Genomic DNA, 20,610 nt, shown 5'->3' on the forward strand with positions numbered 1-20,610 from the left:
GTTTTATTTTATTTACACTAAGCAAGCAAATGAAAAACCCCATAGCTCTAGTCTAAAGAGTGACAGAGGCGATAGCATTGGTACACTAGTTAGGAAATACCTGAAAATATTTTTTGAAGCTTCGCTTACAGATGATAATCATAAGGGATTTGTCTTAGCTTTTGAAAGCTTTGTGCTACTAAAAGGAAGGTATTTAAAATCAACACCCATACTTCTTGTTTAAGACATGTTTAAGTCTTGTTTAAGATGTACTTAGTGCTGTTGTGGATGAGGCAGTTGTCATAGAGAAAAACTGTATGTAATTTAAAAGATAATTTTAATAAACTATCTGTATATTTGCAAACCTTCTACACATATTTGTGCTGCCTACATACAGTTATACAAGAAGAAATGTCAAAATGTATCATCCCTTTTAATACAGAATGTTTTAGCTTAATCATTATTTTAATGATTGGAAGTAGTAGCATTGATTAATTTATAGTTTGATATTTTTATTGGATGTTTGGTGCCTAATGGAAAGTGTGACAGCAGACTGTTCTGTGAACAAAGGCCTGTTAAACTGATTGCCCATAAAAATGAGTGTTTCGATCTATCTGCATTTGCTTCTGTTACTTAAGACAGTTATAAAGCACTATTACATTGCTAAATGAGCTCTTGTGCTTCCCTTAAGGAAGGCTAAAAGTTGTTGCAGATATTGGTGGACCATCTGTTCAGATCAATGGGATGTTACTTCAGTTATTGGGGGCAAGAAGAAGATGCCTGTTTCTAAGTGGTGTCCATATATATAGTGCTGTATATACCTGTATATAACCTCCAGATAGCTCTTTGTCTCTAGTTCTGTGTAGAACTGACATGTGGTAGTAAATTTTAGAGAGTATAAGCAATTTTTAATATATTGCAGTAGCAAAAGTTTTTGATTGTTTACTCTTTTCTTGTCTCGTAGTTACCTTAGTTGATCTGTTATTTATTTTACAAAATGCTATTCTGAATCCAAAATTCTTTTTTTTTTTCTTGCCAAAATGAAGGTGTTTCCTTCCTAAAAAGTTTGCTGAGGAGGTAATTTATGTTATTTATTGTTTGCAGCCAAGATGAAGAAGAGCAGGATGGTTTCCCAGAAGTGCAGACCTCCCCTCCTCCTTCCCCCTTTCTTTCTGCCATATTGGCAGCTTTCCAGCCCGTGGCCTACGATGACGAAGAGCAGGCCTGGCGCTGCCACGTCAATCAGATGCTGTCAGACACAGATGGATCCTGTGCTGTCTATACATTTCATGTCTTCTCAAGATTGTTTCAGGTCAGTGAATTCTCTGTGTATGATTGCTCATCTGAAATCCTTTCCCCCTAGTTCTAAAACTGTTCTTCCCCTTGAAACTGCAAAAGCCACAAGATTATGGTAGCAAGAAGCTTTAGAAAGCAAATTAAAAGCAGACCAGAAGAACACTGCTGAAGTAATGTTACACTGTCATACCCTATTTTTCCATAGGATATCTGCTGTATTCATTGCCTAGGAGTGAACCTGCTCAGAAAATAAACAAAAATTGAGAAAAACTCAAAAAATCAGTTCAGTGTTTCTTGCAAGCTCTTAGTCCAGGCTGTGTCCCTTCATTTATTTTCTGAACATTACCTGGGTTCTGTGATGATTACAGAATTAATGTCTTTCTCCCGTTTTTTTGGGGTTTTTTTGGTTGGGGGTTTTTTTGTTTTTTTGGGGGTTTTTTGTGGGGTTTTTTTTTTGTTTGTTTTGTTTTTTGGTTTTTTTTTGTGTGTGTGTGTTTTGGGGGTTTTTTTTGGTTTTTTTTTGTGGGAGTCATTATTATGGGATCACAGCATGACAAACATTAATGAATTTATCTTGCATCTGTCTTGAGAGAAAAAGGTTTCTTTCTGCAGAGAAGTAATTGAAACACCAGGAGATCTACTGGAGCTGGATATTTCAAATGCCTCTTTTGAACTATATTTACCTCACAGATCTGCTATCCAACACAAAATACCCATGGCTTAATTTTTCTGGCTCCCTTCTCCCTCTATGTAGGGGATGAGATTTTACATTTTAAAAGTAATGCTTCTTTCCAAATTCCTATGGGATAGAATAAGTATAATTAATTCATTTTACATACAGGCAATGTGCCAAATGAGCTAAGGTAATATTCAGGACAAGATTTTATGGCTCCAGCCCTTTCTTGTATCTCTGATATTAATTTTGCTTGCTGTTTGGCATATCATAATAAATTCCTCAGTGAAAGATGCACTCTAGCACATTTTATCCCATGTATGGGCAGTAACTTAGATGTGAAGAATTCATGCTCTGCCTTTCCCATGGAGTAATTTGTTTTCACATCTATACCCATTTTCCATTTTATGGTAAACTAATTTCATGGCCACAGTGCCATGAAATTTCTGTTACAGGTTGTAGATTTTTGTCTCTTGCTTTGTCTAGACATCAGGGATTTGGTTTGCCTGTATTATACCAAAGCTTAGCTGCAGTTGGTTTTCACACATTCATTCATTTCCTGAAAGTGGTAAAATGAGAGCTCATATTCTCTCGTGCTCATTAACGAGGGAGCTGAGGAAGAAGGATGAAACTTAACAGCTGGAAAGTCAGCTGCTCTGCACAATAGCAAACCAATGTTCAAGCATGGGCAAAAAATGTTCCTGAGGAGTTGTTACTGGGTACAGAGGAGGGTTAACATGATTAAGTGAATCTTGGGAGGCCTTGTTTAACTGGACCTTTCCATTTTACCTTTTGGCTCCTTCTTCCTGTGTTTAACTTTGCAGCTGTCTGTATAATCTTTATATAGTTTTTTTCTACATGTAACTTCCAGGATTAATGAAATAGTACATAGCAGATTGCAGTGTTCCATTAGGCTAAGATGACACTCTGCATAATCAAACATGATAAACTCAGGACTGATTTTTGAAGAAGGTATAAATCCTGCAGGTGGCAGTTTTGGACACAGATTGTGCTACATAGGTTGCATACTGACTCATAAAACTCTGTAATTTTCTGCACTTGAAAATAAATTGAACTATCTGTACTGTGTAAAGGCAAATAGCCATCTACCTATACTAAGGCTAGAGGCCTAAGTAGGAAAGGAGTACTTGTTTCTACAGATACTGGCTGGTTTTATTGATTTATTGCATTTTCCAGAGTTGATTTTACGTAACTATTCAGAGAAAATTGCATATTAGTTTTTCATTTAATAAAAAAACATGATGTGATAGAAGTTTGTCAGGATAGAAATTTGCTTTGAAATTCTTACCTAAAAAGCCAGAAGAGTAGTAAAACACAATGTAAGATAAATGTTTTTCTGATTTGACTTTTAGACCATTCAAAGAAAGTTTGTATCTATTACAAATGATTCAGTCAGCTTTCTTGGTGAAAGTCTACAGCGCATTGGAACAAAGTTTAAAAGTTCTCTGGAAGTGATGATGTTATGTTCAGAATGTCCAACAGTCTTTGTGGATGCAGAAACGGTAAGAATCTCAAACCTGCATGTTGGAATATCTGTCTGCTTAAACCTTTCATGTAACATACAAAATAATGTTTTAATATATGGAAAAAAGAAACTCTTTGAAATCAGAAGGGAATTAAAATCTTAAGTGGCCACTGTGTATCATAAACACTGGAAACCACCAGTGAGAAATGCATTTTCTTAAAAAATAGGTTCCAGCTGTAACAGTGAACAGTATGGAAACTTAGTGATAGTAGATATCACTTTAAATCCCTTACTACTCTTCACCTTCCCTGATTGTTCATATTTATTCTATGTTCTCTGCACAAGTAAGAAAAAGGAAGATTATTTATCTAGCAGCAACTTTGCGTTTTTCTGTTATATTGTTTTATGTATATATTCAGTGATGCATGGGAAGAACATTCTCACTACAAATCTACAATGAGAAGACTTTGAATTATTTGTTGTCATGCAAGTTGAAACCCTGATTATAATAGATACTAATCCAAGAAGTCAGCTCAGTGTTTAGCAGCAGGCAGAAAAACCCCTGTGCTAGAATTATCAAGAAAGGAGACAGCAAAACAGGAAATATCACTGAGTTAATGTACATATTCCCAGTATACCTACATCCTGAATTTTGGGGGCAGTTTTGGTCCCTTGCTCTCAGAGCAAAGGTAGTAGTGCTGGAAAAAATTAAAGAAAGATCACAACACAAGGATGATGAAATAAGTACATGTAAGATATGAGTATGTAGGCTAGGATTTTTAGCCCTTTAGAAGATAAATCTGTCAATCAATGTCTTATCATGGATACATGATAGAAAATATTTTCTTTTTGTCTTAATTGATGTTAAGGGTGATCAAATTAAGCTAGCAGTAACTTAAAAAACATACAGAACCAAGGTCTTTCATGTGATACATAAACTGTGAAATGCTGTCACTTTTTATGGTATCTGTTCATGTTTTCAAAAAGCCACTAAAGAAATTCATGGAAGAAGTAGCCCTGGACAGATCCTTTAAATATGCAGAACAACACATTGACAGAGGCTTTGAAAGCACTCTGGGGCAGGTGGATCACCATGTTTGCCCTTCTTTAAACAACTGCCATTAGACATTGTCAGCTGCAGGGCTGAGGTACATGGATCTTTGGCCTTAATGCCCTGTGTGAGACATTTCTACTGTCCTGCTTTTTTTCCCTTGCTACTAAGGGGCAACTCTTTCTTAAGCTCTCGCTTAAGAATATGAGAATAAAAAAAGCATGATACAGATAGTGCATTTCAAGGGAACCACCTGTAATGTTTTTTGGTTTTTATTATTTTATTATATTAAGGCTTAAGAAGCCTTAAGAAAAGCTACATTAGTGCCGAACTAAAACACCATGTGTATTTTAAAATAAAAAACCAAATCTATATAAACACAAATATAAAAAGGATATAAATTAATATAGCACACAAATACTTACATGTGTACATGGACATACACATGTTAGTGTTGTTACATTGACAAATACTGTATAAATAAATCTTTCCTCTCCAGGTAATGAAAATTAAATGAACCTGTTTGTCAGATCAATTCTCACTGATGAAGTACAGAGCTGTTATTGTGTGCAAGGACTGACCAGTGTGAGGGAGGAAATGTCATGTTAGACATGTTTATTACAGGAAGTGTCAGAAGAAGGACTAATAAAAAAACCTAAGTGAAAATAAAACTACAGGGAGAAATTGTGTGGAAGAAAGCTGAGGTAGCAGCTTTCCTGAGGGAAAAAAACTGATACCATATTAAAAGAGGCAGTTATTAATAGTAGATAGTAGTAATAATCAAATATCCAGTGGTTCCTGCTTTGACCAAGTCCTGTCGGAATGCAGAAGCTTTTCTGGTAGTATATTTTGTACATTGAGAAGAGCAAGTAACCCTCAGTGGACACTCCTTAGTTTGCTGCAGGAGCAATCCAGCAGCAGTACCTTTCCTTCCTTCTACAAGCTGTTTTATTTACACTAGTTGTATGTGTGTATCAAATATTCTTCATTATGAAAGACCTTAAAATTGCTTTGAAATCTCTCTTTCACATGTTAACTAGGTACTACTCTTCTTATTTTGGAATTAAAACTGTTGTTCACTGATTTAAATGGTAGAGCTGCATGTGTTAATTCACTTGCTTGTCACAAATGACATGGTCAACTAATTCTAATTTGTTTTTCCAAATATGAACGTGGGATTCTGTATAATCTAATTTAGATATTAGACTGTATGGGTTATAGTCAGATGTTACCTGACTACAGATTGATTGCTTTTATCTTCCAGCTATTGTCTTGTGGCCTGCTAGAAACATTGAAATTCAGTGTTCTAGAGCTCCAAGAACACTTGGATACCTATAATGTCAAAAGAGAGGCAGCAGAACAGGTGAGTCTCTTATATCTCAAGACAACAGTATTAGAACTTATCAAAAAATGTTGCAGGTCCTTATCTCTCATCAAAGGCATCTAAAGGTAAACTGTGGGAAAAGACTTCTGAAATAAAATCCTGTTTCCTTTTCTTATTACTATAATTGGAACCTGAGGGGTTTTTTAGTAAGTGTAATTCATTTTTGTTGCATGTATTTCTGAAATTGATTTTTAATTATAACACTGCACAAATCCACTAACAGTAGGAAAAGTACATTCCTAATTTAAAAATATTCAAGTATTTCTAACATGAATATCAATAAATAATAGGTTTTTTAAATTTATGTTCTACTTATTTTATTAGACTAGGGATTCACCTCCAGATTAAGACATTTACAGATAACTATCTTTCTGGAATGCCAAGTGCATTAACACCCATAATATTCAAGGATCAAGTCAATACATTAAAAGGAATCAAGAAAGCAATGCATTTATTCTAATAGAGATACTGACTTGTTTAGCTGAATAACTCTTTATACTTCTTTTTGGTGACTGAATCTCCACGGACAAGTAATGAGGGTTTTACAGCTGTGTCACACAGAGACAAATTTAGGGCTCATCTTACAACTGGATCTCATTGAGGATGATGTTTCTGTGTTGCTTAGAATAATGCAGTTTAGTTTTCAAGGTATATGTTTGTGGTTATAGCCTTTTGCCAAAGAAATGCAGTTTAGAAGAAATTTAGAAAATTTCTGTAGCAAGGGTCTGTATGTTTGGTTTTGTGAACCTATGTGTGAATTCCAGAAAGTAAGATACTAACTTCAGAAAACTGACACAGGTAAGATTTGTATTTCAAGGGCCAAAATAAAACATGGATCTACAATGAGTTTTGCAAATAGAGGGAAAGGGGGAGTATATGGGGTTTTTGTTGTAGAGATGATGATTCCTAGGAAGATTGAACACGCTGAATTTTACTGATCTCAGCAGCCTCTGAAAATGGCTGTACAGGCAAGTTTGAGTAATACAAAACAGAACCAGAATTCGAGCCATGATGCTTTGGCAGAGCTTTGGCAGATGTTTTGCAGCACAAGTGGCTCCGTGTCTCTTGATCATGCTGAATTTATTAGGAAATTATGGCCTTTGCCTTGCAAAGATTGCTGACATCTCATCTGTTGAATAGACCAGACAGTCACTTTTTTGTGGAAAGGATCTCACAAGAAATGTGGTTTCGTTGAAACCAATGTTAAAGTATGCCACACAGCACTGTTAATGAAGATAAACTCTTGGCAGGATGCAGACCAGCAGTTCTGTTAAGGAGTTGCTGCATTTATTTGCCCTGCTCTGTGGTAATAACAATTTATTTGATCGAATATAATGAGCTACATTTTGCCTTGTAGGCTTAATCAGAAACAAGTGCTCATCTAATGACTAAGATAATTTTACTCAATGTAATATTTCATGTCTGGCAACCTTCAGTGCAGAATGCTATCAGCACTGCTGGGAGAGCATAATGTATTTCATGCCTCCTTTTAGAGAGCAGCCCTGAGGCACAGAGGGTGTAACTGATTTGCCCCATGGTCAGACAGAAAGATTTGTGACAGGGTAAAAGGGGACCGATGTGTGTGGGTGTGAATAGGATGATAACTATCCAAACATGAAGGAATTTTGCATCAACTCTCCATTTAGCCTAGTTTATCACAGCAATAACCAATGGTATTGTTTTGTTGATTTGTCAAAGTATAACAAATTAAAATTGCATCCCTTTCAGATGGCAACTAATTCACTAAAGGTATTGTTATCTAATTTTGCACTGCCACATTTCATATTGATATAAACCCATGATGGATATTAGGAACTTCTTTGTATTTTATTTTACTAGGTAAACAAATACAAATACATCAATTTGATGGCCTCTGTCATTATATCATAGTGAAGGAATTGTTTTTTCTGTCAAAAAGGGAGGCCAGTAACATGTTTTTATGGTCAGCCTGTCTTATGCCACAGATCTGTGAGTGACTGGAGCAGGAAGAAGGTTCACAGGGTTAAAGGAATTGTTCTGAAACAACTGAGAGCATTTTGTCAGGGTTTTATTTTTATTTAATCATTTATAAATCAAAAGGAGTACTGAGAAGGAGGAAACTTTCAGCTTTGACCAGTCATCTCTGACTCTTGATAGTACATAATTTAGACAATTTAGGGCATTATTTAAGTGGTTGTTGAGCATGTAATTTGGAAGTAGTGACTACTTAAATACTTTACTTTTCTAAAACATTTTAGAAGTATTCCTTTAGCTGTTGGTCCTTTTTTCCTAAGGTGTATTTTATATTAAATGTAAACTAAGAATCTTCTCAGCTACATCTTAGATATGTTTTATTGTCTTCTTACTTTGTCCTCTTGAAAAGAGTATAGAGAAAGATTGAACAAGACTTCCTCAAGTAAAATCTGAATTTCTATTGTTACACACAGCTGTGCTGTGTATCCTATTAAATTTGAAAGTATTAAGGCAAAATCCTTAATCAACTTTATGCAGACCCTTGTTTTTTTCATAGAAACACACAGAAAAATGACCAGTAAGTAGTTGGGTTACTGTATAATAAAGTAAATAAAAATTAACAGATTTTTGCATGTTAATCTGGTATTGTCTAGAATTAACCACTGGGAGAATCTGTATGTAAATTTCTTTAATGAAAAACTGTTGTTTAAACTTTATCCTAAAAGATTATGTTTGTCACTCTCAGTGCTGGCATTCACATGAATCAAACTGAAAAAGTAAAAGGCTTGGGCTGCAGTTGCTAGAAACACTTCCCTATAGACCAAGATAAGACAGAAAGGTACCAATAGTATAGGCTGCTCAGCATTTCTGTTTAGGGTGTAATCTGGCAGACCAACCTGTGCCTATGACCAAGACTAACCCCAGACTTCCCTGCCTTATTGCTTTCATCAATACTTTGTAGGAGATGCATGGAGAAAACATAAATTGACACAAAGCAAACACATAAAGAAGGTTATTCTTCACACTATTCCTAAAGAAAAAAAAAAATCTTTCTACCATGCTGAATATATATTCTGTAAAAATTCTTAACAAATTAATTTTGTCACCTTTTTGGAGCTATTCTATTTTCTTGCAAGACGACTGCTTAGACTTCATGTGTGTATTAGGGACAAAGATACTGAATCAGATAAATGTAATGGAAAATGCAGGTTTATACACACAGCATTCTAGGCACACCCTTTATTCAGACTGGTTCTAAGATTTAAAAAAAGATCTTAAAAGGGTGGTGTGTGAAAATAAATACTAGCTTCCCAATTGCTGCTGCTCTTTGTTGCAGTGCAACCCTATTCCATTGTTCCTGATGGAGGCTGGCTGATAAAAAGAAAAATGAGATTTGCTATGGATGTTGGTATCCATGTCACTAATTGAAACTGACACTGTGATGTTCAGAGAATTCCATTTCTCCTCTTGATGAGCACACTGGCCTAGTTAATTCACTAAGTAACCTTTATTAAATTGAGCAGATGGGAAATCACATTTTTCTTTTTCTTGCATCAGACAAAGGTTAGAAAAAGGTCACCAAGATTCCCTCTGAGATTCAAGATACTGAACACAAGCAGTATGCTAAATTATTCTTCCTTGGATGTATAGAGGCTATTCTTCATTTCAGATGATACTGTACACCTTATCTCAACAAGATGCATTCCCATTTCAATAATAACCATGCTTGCAGTTGCTGGCACTGTACAGAAAAATTTATCAATGGGGTGATCAGGTTGTATTGTCCAAAGAGAAAATATTTTATTCTATAAATGCTTTATAGTAACACAGAAATTCATGGGAATGCCAGTACACATGGAGGTTATTTTTTGAGAAATTTGCATGGTTGGTTAAAGGTAGAAAAAGAGCCTGCCCACTGAAATTAATAAACTTTTTGTCTGATATAGGAAGTGAAGTTAAGTGCAGCCCTGAGTGGAACCTGCAGGTTTGCATTGTGTAATGCAAGAATACTTTATCTCCTTGGCTTGTATGAACTGGAGGTGATGCTAAACTCCCACTGGAGAATTTGGGTTTTTTCATTCCATCTTGTAAACCTGCACTTACTTACACAGGAGAGCTCTATTTCCTTCTGTTTCTCAAGTAGTCCCAAGAAATGTAACAGGCTTATTCTCTTAAGGGGAATGAGAATTAATATGAATTAGTTCTATATTTTAAAGGCTGATAAATCACATTAGTGTAAAAGTTGTGCAGAAAGTAAAGAGAGAAATATTTCTGCTTCCACCCTCTCATACATTTTCCTGTAACAGTATCAATTCAATCATGGGTTAGTATTTATGCTGAAGTGTACTATCTCCATCTTGGGTAATGAAGGCCACAGGAAATAAAAGTTACAAAGTGATCTATCAGAGTGGATATCATCACTGCAAACAACATTGGTAAACAGTTAATTTCACAGCACAATTTCTTACGTTATCCAAGAATGTACAAGACAAAGTGTCTCAAGCAGTTTTAGCACAGTCTTCAGTTTGCTGTGTCAGAAGATGATTAATCTTGTTTATATTTATTTTGCAGTGGCTAGAAGACTGCAAAAGGACATTTGGTACTGATGATGGTATTCATGGCACTAACACAGATGCCCAGGTAAGTGTATGTCATTTGTGAGTCTCAGGATATGAGACTAAAAATCATCTTTATTGCACAAAAATTCCAATATTTGTAGAGATATTAAAAATGTATTAAAAGCTTTTCATTTCAGTTATCATCCTATCTTTTGGAAACTCAGAGTCTCATGAAGTGGCAATAAAAATGGGTCTTCTTAATAAAAGCTGGCAGTCCGTCTTGGGTTCTAGATTTAATAACAATGAGTAGATAAGCAGACTAGATACCATCTGTGTACCGGCAAGTCTGCTTTTCTGCTGCTGTTTCTAGAAGGAAAAAAGATTAAAATTCTGGTTATACGCTCAGATATATTTTCTACTCAAAAACTTAGAACTATGTAAGACCTTTCTGGAGCCAGTATTTGAGTGAGAAGTAACAGGGAGTAAAGTAGCAGTATAGCAAAAAGCTCATTAAACACTTCTGTGAAAATATCATCTAACAATAGATTAAGTAACCATTAATATTAGTTGAATATTTTGTGTGTATTTGCATGGCACTCATCCATGTTTAATATTACTAATTGCTATAGTAAGTGATAGCTTTTCCTGAAGTGGACTAGGATTGAGGTTTTTTTTTTTTTAATAGAATAGCTGTATAATATTGATACAGTTAAAAAAGCAAATCCAAAACCTAACACTGGTAGGTACAAGAGGTCTGCCATCTGAAGTACTGTGGTAAGAACAGTGAAAGATGTAAGAAAAAACTGCAGGTAGCAGATGAACTTAACCTTTTCACAATCACAAAAATCTCAAATCCAAGCTGAAAAAGGAGGAATTTTATTTCTTTTATTCAGTTGAACCATTCATTGATGCACTTGGTCAGGTTTCTGCTGCTGAAGATGTAGTCTTCACCAACAGAAATGTTTACTGTATCTTTGGACTATTTCTTCTTTTGTAGAGTTTTCTTTCGTTGTTCTTCATATATATCCACATATGTGTTTAGGGCTTTTTAATGCAATCACAAAATGTACCTGCATTTTTACAGTAGTAAAATGTGATACTATATGGTAATTTTTATACTGCATTGAAGTTGCACATTAAAAAAAAACAAACAAGTGAATAAGCTTAGGTAATACAAAACTGGCAAATAATTTGCTACTATTTGCAAGGACTTTTTATCTTGCCTATGAACACATGCTTTAGTGTATTTTACACTAAGTATACATCTTTGCATACTGACTGGTATATTTCAGAAATAGATAACATTTACTATTACAATACAGTAAATGCTGTATATATGTTAATTAAAAAGCAGCATTTATGTATTTCAGTCCATACTTGTAATTTTCTTTACGTACACCAAGAAATTGTTCTAACATTTAGTTGTTAGAACAGAACCATTCTGACCATGAAGGTAAATGTTACTGTTCCTACTGGAGAAACCAAGAAATGGAAGACAAATAACATGCAGGCTTTCAGCTAGCTTGTACAGAGAAAATCCTTGATTCCTTGGCAAGGCAGTTTGGCCTATTCATCCCCGTTTTTGTAGGGTTTGAATCACACTGATTAGTATTTGTGGGGACGTCTTTTGATTTTGGTTTTTAATCCACCCTGCTAGGGTGCATGCTGGTAATTCTTCAAAAGTCCTTGTAAATGGAGTGTGGGGCTACTAAGTCTGAGCAGTCAGCCAGTTAATGCTAAAAATGTGTAAGTGTTGTCTCGCTCAGAAAAACAGATATTTTTCATTCACTAACACAAATAAGATTTTCTTACTAATTCTTGGCACTGTGGTCCATACAGCTAAGGAACAGCGAGATTAATTCTGTTCCAGCTTGTGCATTGCCAGCAGACTTGCAAGTAAATCTAATCATTCAGTTCTTGCTATTAGTACATCTAAGCCTGAAAGAATGCATCTGGACTCTGGCTTCACTGTTTCTACAGGACAGGCAGGTAGAAAAATTAGATTATTTCTCAAGTAAGCATGTATGTGAAAGACACTGAAGCAGTACAAAGCCATTTTTAAAGGAAAACCTCTCCTGAATTTTTAAAAGGTAGCTATCAAGGTGTGTTTTGGGGAAAAGGGATTCATTATGGGTTACAGTATTAATGAGACTTGGCTTTAAGAACACTGGAACTTAATGATTAAAATTATTAAATAGTCAATCCTGCCATTTCTCAAAATCTGATTCTCTGTGCCTCATTAAAGTGATTAATCAAAGTCATGTTAACTTCTGCAGTTCAAGATTTTATGTCTTCAATGTTCTGTTCTTCAATAAGAAATATGGTAATTGTGCTGAGTATATATTAGCACAGAGTGCAGAACAAAAACATGGAGTGTAACAAAACCATGCAGTGTTTATAACCTGGGAAGCACATAGTTTATAACTTACCATAACGCTGTGTACAACTGTGTGCTTAGTAAAGCTCAGTGGCTTCTGTCTCTTGGCAGCCAGACATCCACTGACATTCCATTTTTTGGCTCTCAGGCATGTGGCGTGTAGGGTTGATGATGATGATGATGATGATGACAACCCCATGATTCCAATGGGGTTGTCCTGTGCAGGGTCAGGAGCTGGACTTCAGTGATCCTTGTGGGGCTCTTCCAGCTCAGGATATTCTGTGACTCTGTGATTTGGTTTGCCATGACCAATGTACGTGCCTAAGTGCCATCAGTACACTCAGTGCTTTACAAAGCACAGGAGTGGGGAAGTTCACATCCCTAGTCTGACACATACATTTTCTGACCTCTTCTCTCCCTATCCCTCCTCCCCAAATTTTTTTTCAGAAATGGCTTGTAAAAACCAAGTGCAATTACAGTAAAGAAATATCTGAGAGGGGTTTAGAATTGAGTTTAGCAAACCCAAGAATTTCTAAATTATTCAGAATCCAAATTAATCTTGCATCTCCAATTTTAAAATGCATTGGTTTTGCTTAAACTATTGTTATACAGAACAAGAAGCTTTGTACAGATGTTCAGATCTAAGTGTCCTTGATTTTGATTACCTTAAATTTGTGCACCTTTCAGACTACACAATGTATGAAGACCAGACAGGGTTGTAAGAGTGTTATTCATGATGTGGGGTAACAAAGCCAGTACTTTTTATTTTTAGCTATAGCAGCAGCAACTAATTTTACGCCAAATTCAGCCTGGTAATTTTTTACATTCAGGATATGTTTGGAGCACGTTACTTGTATTTCTTCCTCTATTTTACCTGGGACATCTTTTACCCGAATTATAATTATTTCCTACACTAATTCTTGCTCTTTTTTCTTTCTTTGTATTTTTGTGACCTGCTCATCTTCTTGCTTAGCAAATGGAAATTCTAGCAGTAAGTGACAGTTCTTGATTTATCAAATACTTAACCATGCCAGTCACCAAACTGGTCTCCATCTGTCTTGTCCATTTGTGAAATAATGATGTCTTGTCCTAGACTATTACAGAAATGCTGTGTGCTTCAGTTTTGCATCATCTAACCCATTAGACTGTTGGTCCTTTGTAGATAATAGGATCCTGTAGTTAGTAGAATGTTATAAAGATTATTCCATTAGCACTAGCTTTTATGTCTGTATGTGAAGCAGTATTAACACTGCATTTCTGACTAGTGTTTTAGAGGCATAAAAATGGAAGCAAGACAGTGCATAAATTAATACTGCTATTTCATTTCCTTAAGAATATATCATGTGTTATTTTCTAAAGCAGAATAAGAGCTACCTTTTATAAAGAAAACATTATTCTTGCCTCCAGGAATGGAATTATTCTCTTCCTACTCTGTCAGGCAGTGTAAGCTAAGGGCCAGGTTATATACTGTGCTTACAATATAAATATTAATGGTTATAAAAGATCCTATACTTATGGACCACAACTGCTTCTTTTGGATATTAGATCTTGAATTTAAAACAGTAAAATATCAACAATAAAAGTAAGTGATCTATGAAACTCTTGGTTTCAAGACATGAAATCTTGAAATGTTCCAGACATTTCAAAATGCCTTTTGAATCACTTCACATCCCACTCCACCCCCTTTCTTGGAAATGTAACTTATTATAAGGTGAACTTCAAATCTCTGTGAGAGGCTACTTGTTAATCTAGAACTGAATGAAGCTTTCATCTGCTTTTCATTAGCTTACTGTATGTTAGCTTCTAAATATTTTTGGCATTTTCTTTAGTAGCCAAATTAACTACTTCTAATTTTGCACACTCTACTGAAGAAGTTGTGATTTATTGTCTCTTGCACTGAATAGTAGGAGGTTTGCACTTCCTGAATGTAACAGTGTTGTTTACGTTTGCAGGAGCTGGAGTTGTGTCGGAGGCTATACAAGTTGCATTTCCAGTTGCTGCTTCTGTTCCAAGCCTATTGCAAACTCATCAGCCAAGTAAAAACAATCAAAAAAGAAGCAGAGGTAATGAAAACCATGCCATTCAGCTAGTAATTGCTGACATTTTAAAAGCAGACAATTTAAAACACATTTTGATAACACTTTCATCAGTGGGACATCCTTTTAGAAACTGGAAGATGGTTCCAGCTGTTTTATAGCCAATTAATAAAATATTTAAGTAGAGCTTACAATAATTTTCTGAGATGTTCAATTATCTGTGTTGATTTTTGTACAGCTTGAAAGCTCTTTAAAAAAAGACAGGAACGTAGGGAGTCCAATGATGAGGATTTTAAGTATTTCAGTGGCACTCCTGGTGTATTCTAATCAAGCTACAATCAAGGCACATCAAGTCCCCTCAGAAGAGTTGAGCCTTTCCATAGCCCTGGTGTTTCCTACAGCAAACACCACCACTTTCTACCAACTGATTCATTTAACTCTGTCACTTCAGCCACCATTCAATTACTCTGCAACCTTAGTCCCCATCCTAAGCACAGTTAGTAGAACATAAGCACCTCTTATGCCTGATTTTTAGTTGTAGTAACCAGAAGTAAGAAGTGTTTTTCAGCTGTGCACATGTGGTCCATATGTGATGTTGATTGAGTTGTGTGCATTATGCTATTAATAATGCCTTCTGTAAGTTCTCCCCTGGGAATGCAATAAACAGGGGTAGCAGAAAAAAGAAGTAGGCTTGGTCTTGCTTGATATACTAGGGAGGAACATCAAAATCCTGACTGAAAGTGTTTTGTTTATGAGTAGCTTCAGAAAAAACTGCATGTTCCTCACTTGTATTTCCAGATTTTTGTAGAGGCTGCAAATAAGTTTGGGTTTGAAGAACACTGTGGAAGGTTGGCATCACATCAGTCCCACTTCTCGCCTAAGTTAGTCAGATGCAGAACCATGTTCTGAGAAATGGCCTTGTGTTCTACTCATGCATTGCAGCTAAAGCCAAAGACATTATTATATACCCTGGCTGCACTACTATTACTGTGCTGGGTTACCATCTTCCAGATTTTTTCCTTCGTATTTAAGATGTCCTTGTAATGGCACCATTGCTGTCATACCTTTCTGAGAGGTAATTAATACCTTTCTGAAATGTTTTATTCTTCTCAGTTTCTTATTAAGTAATATAAGAAGAAAAGAATTTTTTTTTAATAAATTTTAAAATAACTAAGAGGGAAATTTCATCAGGGAAAGCCCAAATAATTGACTTGCAGGCTTGGGCCATTAACTGTATACTTAAGCATCCGCAGAAAATATTTGGGTGTTCTTTTTCTATTTCTCTTTATTGCACAGAGGATGAAAAATAAAAACCTGATCTTCTGAAAATTATTTTGGTTTGAAATACATTTAAACTAAAAGAGATAAATTATACTTGTTTTAGGTAATAAACATGTCTGAAGAACTTGCTCATTTGGAGAGCTGCCTGAAAGAGGCCGAGGCAGTGTCTGACAGTGGTATTGAAGAAATTGAAATTGCAGAGGCTGCCCAAGCTAGCACAGAAACAGCTATTCACTCCCTCATCGAAACCCTGAGAAACAAGGAGTTTGTGTCAGCTGTCGCACAGGTCAAGGCTTTCAGGTAAGTTTTTAAGGATTGCTTTCAGATCTTGAGTTTCTTAACAGACATTTTTAAATTAAAAACAGGGATAAGTACTATTCCTTTTTTATAATTTCAGTTCTTGTCAGATGTCCTTGTTGAAAAGGACAAGCGCTGTTGCTTCATTACAAGTTTTAGGGTTTTCTTTTCAGTAATTTAAGAAGTAAAAAGCAATTTTAGTAGTACTTATTTAGAATTTATATCTGAGAAATTATACTGTTATTTACCAGGACTCTGTGGAAGACACTTCCCTCTAGCATTTTTCTGTCTTTTGTTCAAATATCTGCTTAAAAATATTTAAACTTTTGATTTTTAAATCCAAATTGCATGTTATTTTCCCTTGCATTTGCCTGTCTTCTGTTCAAATATCTTTTAAAAGAACATTTAAACTTTTTTTTGGTAACATTTAAATCTAAACTGTGTGTTTACAGATCTATTTGGCCCCATGACATCTTTGGCAGTTCTGAAGATGACCCAGTTCAAACGTTGCTGCACATCTATTTCCGTCACCAGACACTTGGCCAGACTGGCAGCTTTGCAGTAGTGGGCTCCAACCAGGACATGTCTGAGGCCAGCTCAAAGCTGATGGAACTTAATCTAGAAATCCGAGAGTCTCTCCGCATGGTGCAATCCTGTCAGCTTCTAGGGAAGATCAAAACAGGAATAAATCTTGTGACCACTGGATTCTGAACAGCTGTCATTTAGAAAAGAACTGATCATGAAGATACTTCAGACTATTATTGAGCACCTTTCACAAAAAAACAAAAACAAACCTCCAGCAATCCTGGCAAGCAACACACTTTTATCACAGCAAGAAACTGTTTCATCACAAGTAAAACCCTGGAAATCCTGTGAACATCCTTCTTGACTGCTCTTTCTACACAGCAGCCTGTGTGGCAGTAGTATTTTTTTATTAAATTTATGTATAAAAACTACATGAAAGGAAAAGGGCTTAAACACAATGCATAGATATGCATTATTTTCTGTTGTAACAGAACCATAAAGGATGTTGGCAAAAACAGCCTCTAGAGGTTGGATCAGTATCGCAGGTGGGATGAGGCTAAAATCAAGGCTGGTTTATTTTGGCTGAAGACCTGCAAGGCTTCCTGGCTTTCCAGCAGTAAAAGCATCAGCTTAACACCTAATGAGACACTTTGCAATGTCATGAAGAATGTGCAGTCAAACATGAATAGAATGATCTAGACTGCAAAAACCATTGACTTCTCAGTGTTTTATTTGCTTTTGTTGTCTGTTATAAGGAAATAATGTGTGTGAGTTAGAATGTATGGCTATGTGACAGTTGTTTTTTTGAAGGTATGGATGACTGTTAAATAAGGTCTCAGAGCATGCTTAAAAGAGCTGCAAGATTATTTTTGAAGAAATTTTATTTTATTAGATCTAATCCTCATAGTGTGTAAATGTTAGGACATTTAATAATATTTTAAACTGGGATTTCCCAGTGTTTCTAAAAGAAATAATATATCTGTTAACTTTATTGGAATGCTGCTCAGTTCTCTGACCAGTGCTTATGTTAAAATACTGATAACAACTAACCAAAAAGTAGCTGCCTGCAGAGACTTTAAAATGTATATTAAAGATATATGCTGCCCATCAGCAATTCTCATTAGAAGTTAACTTATTTTATTCTGTATATATTCTAGAAACTGTATAGTGCAAAACCAGTATTTTTCATGTAAATTTGTGCAATGCACTGTTAAAACAGTAGGTGTATAAAGCTATGAGGAGAAGGGGGCATTCCCTCTTGGTAATCACATGCAGTACTTGCAGTCTGAGTAGCCTGCAGGGTTTGAAGAGTTTGAAGGCATGTATATGCATCTTCATGACTCAACTGAAGCCTAAGGAATTGGGACTACAAGAAAAAAAAAGATAATAAAACCCAACTACCAAAACATGCAAACAGGCAATATACTCATAGTTCAGTGTCAAAGTCTGTAGCATAAAACAAACTGGATTCTGTTGAAACCAATAGCATTTTATAGGAAAAAAGAAAAAAAAAAAAAAAAACAGAAAAAAAAAGAATGTAGTCCCACAACTCCTGTGATTTGAAAGGAACACCCAGTATTTTTATATACATCTCTTACCCACTGTGATTTTTTTTAATGGGCTCTAATTCCAGAGTTTAGAATGTAGAATTGAAATTCTTAGCTCTACCTTTTTGGGGGAATTAGGCTCCACTAGAAATGTAATTATGCTGAAATGCATTAATTGAAGGCACTGTGCACGCTGTTGGACTGCTGACAGTAGTTATGTTATCCTAACAAGTTCTGTAACTGGTCAAGGCACATTCATATTCACTGTATTTTTTTTCCCCTGTCCTTGATAAAATTTAATTATTTTGATGGTTTTGTGGTACTGTAGATGGTGTTCTTAATTATTTAACAAGTATTTACAGGGGAGAGGTAGTTTTATTTAGGGGTGCATTACACTTTTATTTACATCATCTTTTACCAGCTTTTTTTGTAAAAATAAAAGACATTGTATCTCTCATTTTGTGTATTTTTACAAGCTAGAGTTTAAACACTGACAACAGAGGCCTGGGTGCCCTGAAAACATTTTTCCCCTTTTATGTCCTGTCATTGCAGCAGCATTTTTCTAGGCATCGTCTGAAGCTGTTACTGGATTTCTCATGAAACTCAAACCTGAATTCATATATGTAATTCCTTATGTTACACATCTTCCTCCATTTAAAATGGCTAGTGAAACCTGCACTATTGAGCAGAATAATGTTAGATGACTGTCTTTTGATATTGCTTTAATTTCATTAAGCTTTTCAAACATGACTCATCTACTGCATGAGCTGTCACCCTGCATTACATGGTGCCAGGCCTGTGCTGAACCCAAAGCTGTGGTAAAGCTGTGTAGAAACAAGCAAAACATGAGACAGCTCCTGTAAGATGCAGCAAATACAGCACTGACTGAGCTAACACTTGCAAAAGAATTTCTGTGAAAAAGCTGTACAGAGCTTTGAATAACTGTCACCCTTCCACTTTGCATAATTTCATAGGTCAGGAGGAGCTTTCCTTCCTGCTGAGTCCAGGAACCAGTGCCTACCATCAGTGCTGTCATGGACATGGCATGGTAGTAAAGCTGAAAAACAGCTAGAGAGCACAGAATTGTACTTGGGCATCAAGCAGTGAAAGCATGGAACATATTTATGAAGAGGGATGACATGTAGAGCTACTCTGGAACTAAGGAATGCTACAGGATTAAGGAAAGCTTGTTTAATATGGCTGCCCACTGCACTGGACTCCTCTAAGCCACAGAGCCTTGCAGTAGCTGAGGGAAGCAGGGGTGGCCTCCTTGCTGCTACTCAGTTCACATCAGCTAAGCCTGTTCTACATCTTAGCATGCAGAACCAATGCTGCTTTGACTGTAGTTAGTGGGGATGACAGCCCTTAAGTGTTGCTAGATTTCACTTTGGGCTAGTACTGATAGTCATGCAATATTCACAGCAAGTAATCCTCAAAGCCATGTTTTGTAAGGATGCCTATATAAATAGGAAGCATTCAGCTGCTGCCATTGCCATGGCTTCACACTGACATGGCACAGAGTTTCAGTTCTCTCACTCATTACCAAGGTGGACAGACTCATCACAGTCAGTTTCTCAGTGCATGCACGGGGAACACACTACAGCCACAAGAATGGGGAAGGCAAAGAGGAAAACATGGAAGAACATCTTTGGAGGGGAATATGCTCAGAAATAAAGACATCCCAGATCACAGCTGCCACTGCAAACTGAGGCAGTGGGGCCAGGTGGCTGCAGAGGGCCCCAGGGGCATTCCTCAAGCTGGAGACTTGCCACTGCTCATCACAGTAACTACAGGTGAGCACAAAGCATGTGCATCTACAACAGAACACTGCCCAGCTGCAGGGCAGCTTTTCAAATTGAATTGGGCAAGGATGGAATTTGCTGTGAAAGTCTGAGTGAGCTGGTAAAGAAAAAAAAACCACGTATGTTTCCTTTTACTGTGATCCATGGAAAAACATGTCAGGTAGAAGCCTGAAATAGAACCATGCTCTGCTCTGGAAGGAGTAGGTCTACTTCTTCCCAGAATGCCTCACACTGCTATAATAATGAATGCAGCAAGAATAAATAAAATTACTTTGCAATAAATTGACACTGAGGCATTAAGTCTACTGCAGCAGGTTCAAGGGGCATATTGAAACAAGGCAGGAATTTACAGCAAGATGAGTGGA

General features: G+C 36.1%; 1 protein-coding gene across 3 annotated transcripts in view; it reads left to right on the plus strand.

Annotated features, from left to right (window-relative positions):
• FRYL (FRY like transcription coactivator) overlaps positions 1-18,432 on the plus strand; it is a 162,660-nt gene extending 144,228 nt beyond the window's left edge. For all 3 annotated transcript variants that reach the window (XM_058803962.1, XM_058803959.1, XM_058803960.1), the window contains 8 exons: positions 1,084-1,291; positions 3,322-3,471; positions 5,750-5,848; positions 10,394-10,462; positions 13,731-13,748; positions 14,710-14,820; positions 16,178-16,374; positions 16,824-18,432. In XM_058803962.1, coding sequence (XP_058659945.1) covers positions 1,084-1,291; positions 3,322-3,471; positions 5,750-5,848; positions 10,394-10,462; positions 13,731-13,748; positions 14,710-14,820; positions 16,178-16,374; positions 16,824-17,082 — 1,111 coding nt within the window. In that variant the 3' untranslated portion in view covers positions 17,083-18,432. The remainder of the gene's footprint in view (positions 1-1,083; positions 1,292-3,321; positions 3,472-5,749; positions 5,849-10,393; positions 10,463-13,730; positions 13,749-14,709; positions 14,821-16,177; positions 16,375-16,823) is intronic.
• The last annotated feature ends 2,178 nt before the right edge of the window (positions 18,433-20,610 follow it).

This window comes from Ammospiza caudacuta, chromosome 4 (assembly GCF_027887145.1).
Source record: "Ammospiza caudacuta isolate bAmmCau1 chromosome 4, bAmmCau1.pri, whole genome shotgun sequence".
Taxonomy (NCBI): domain Eukaryota; kingdom Metazoa; phylum Chordata; class Aves; order Passeriformes; family Passerellidae; genus Ammospiza; species Ammospiza caudacuta.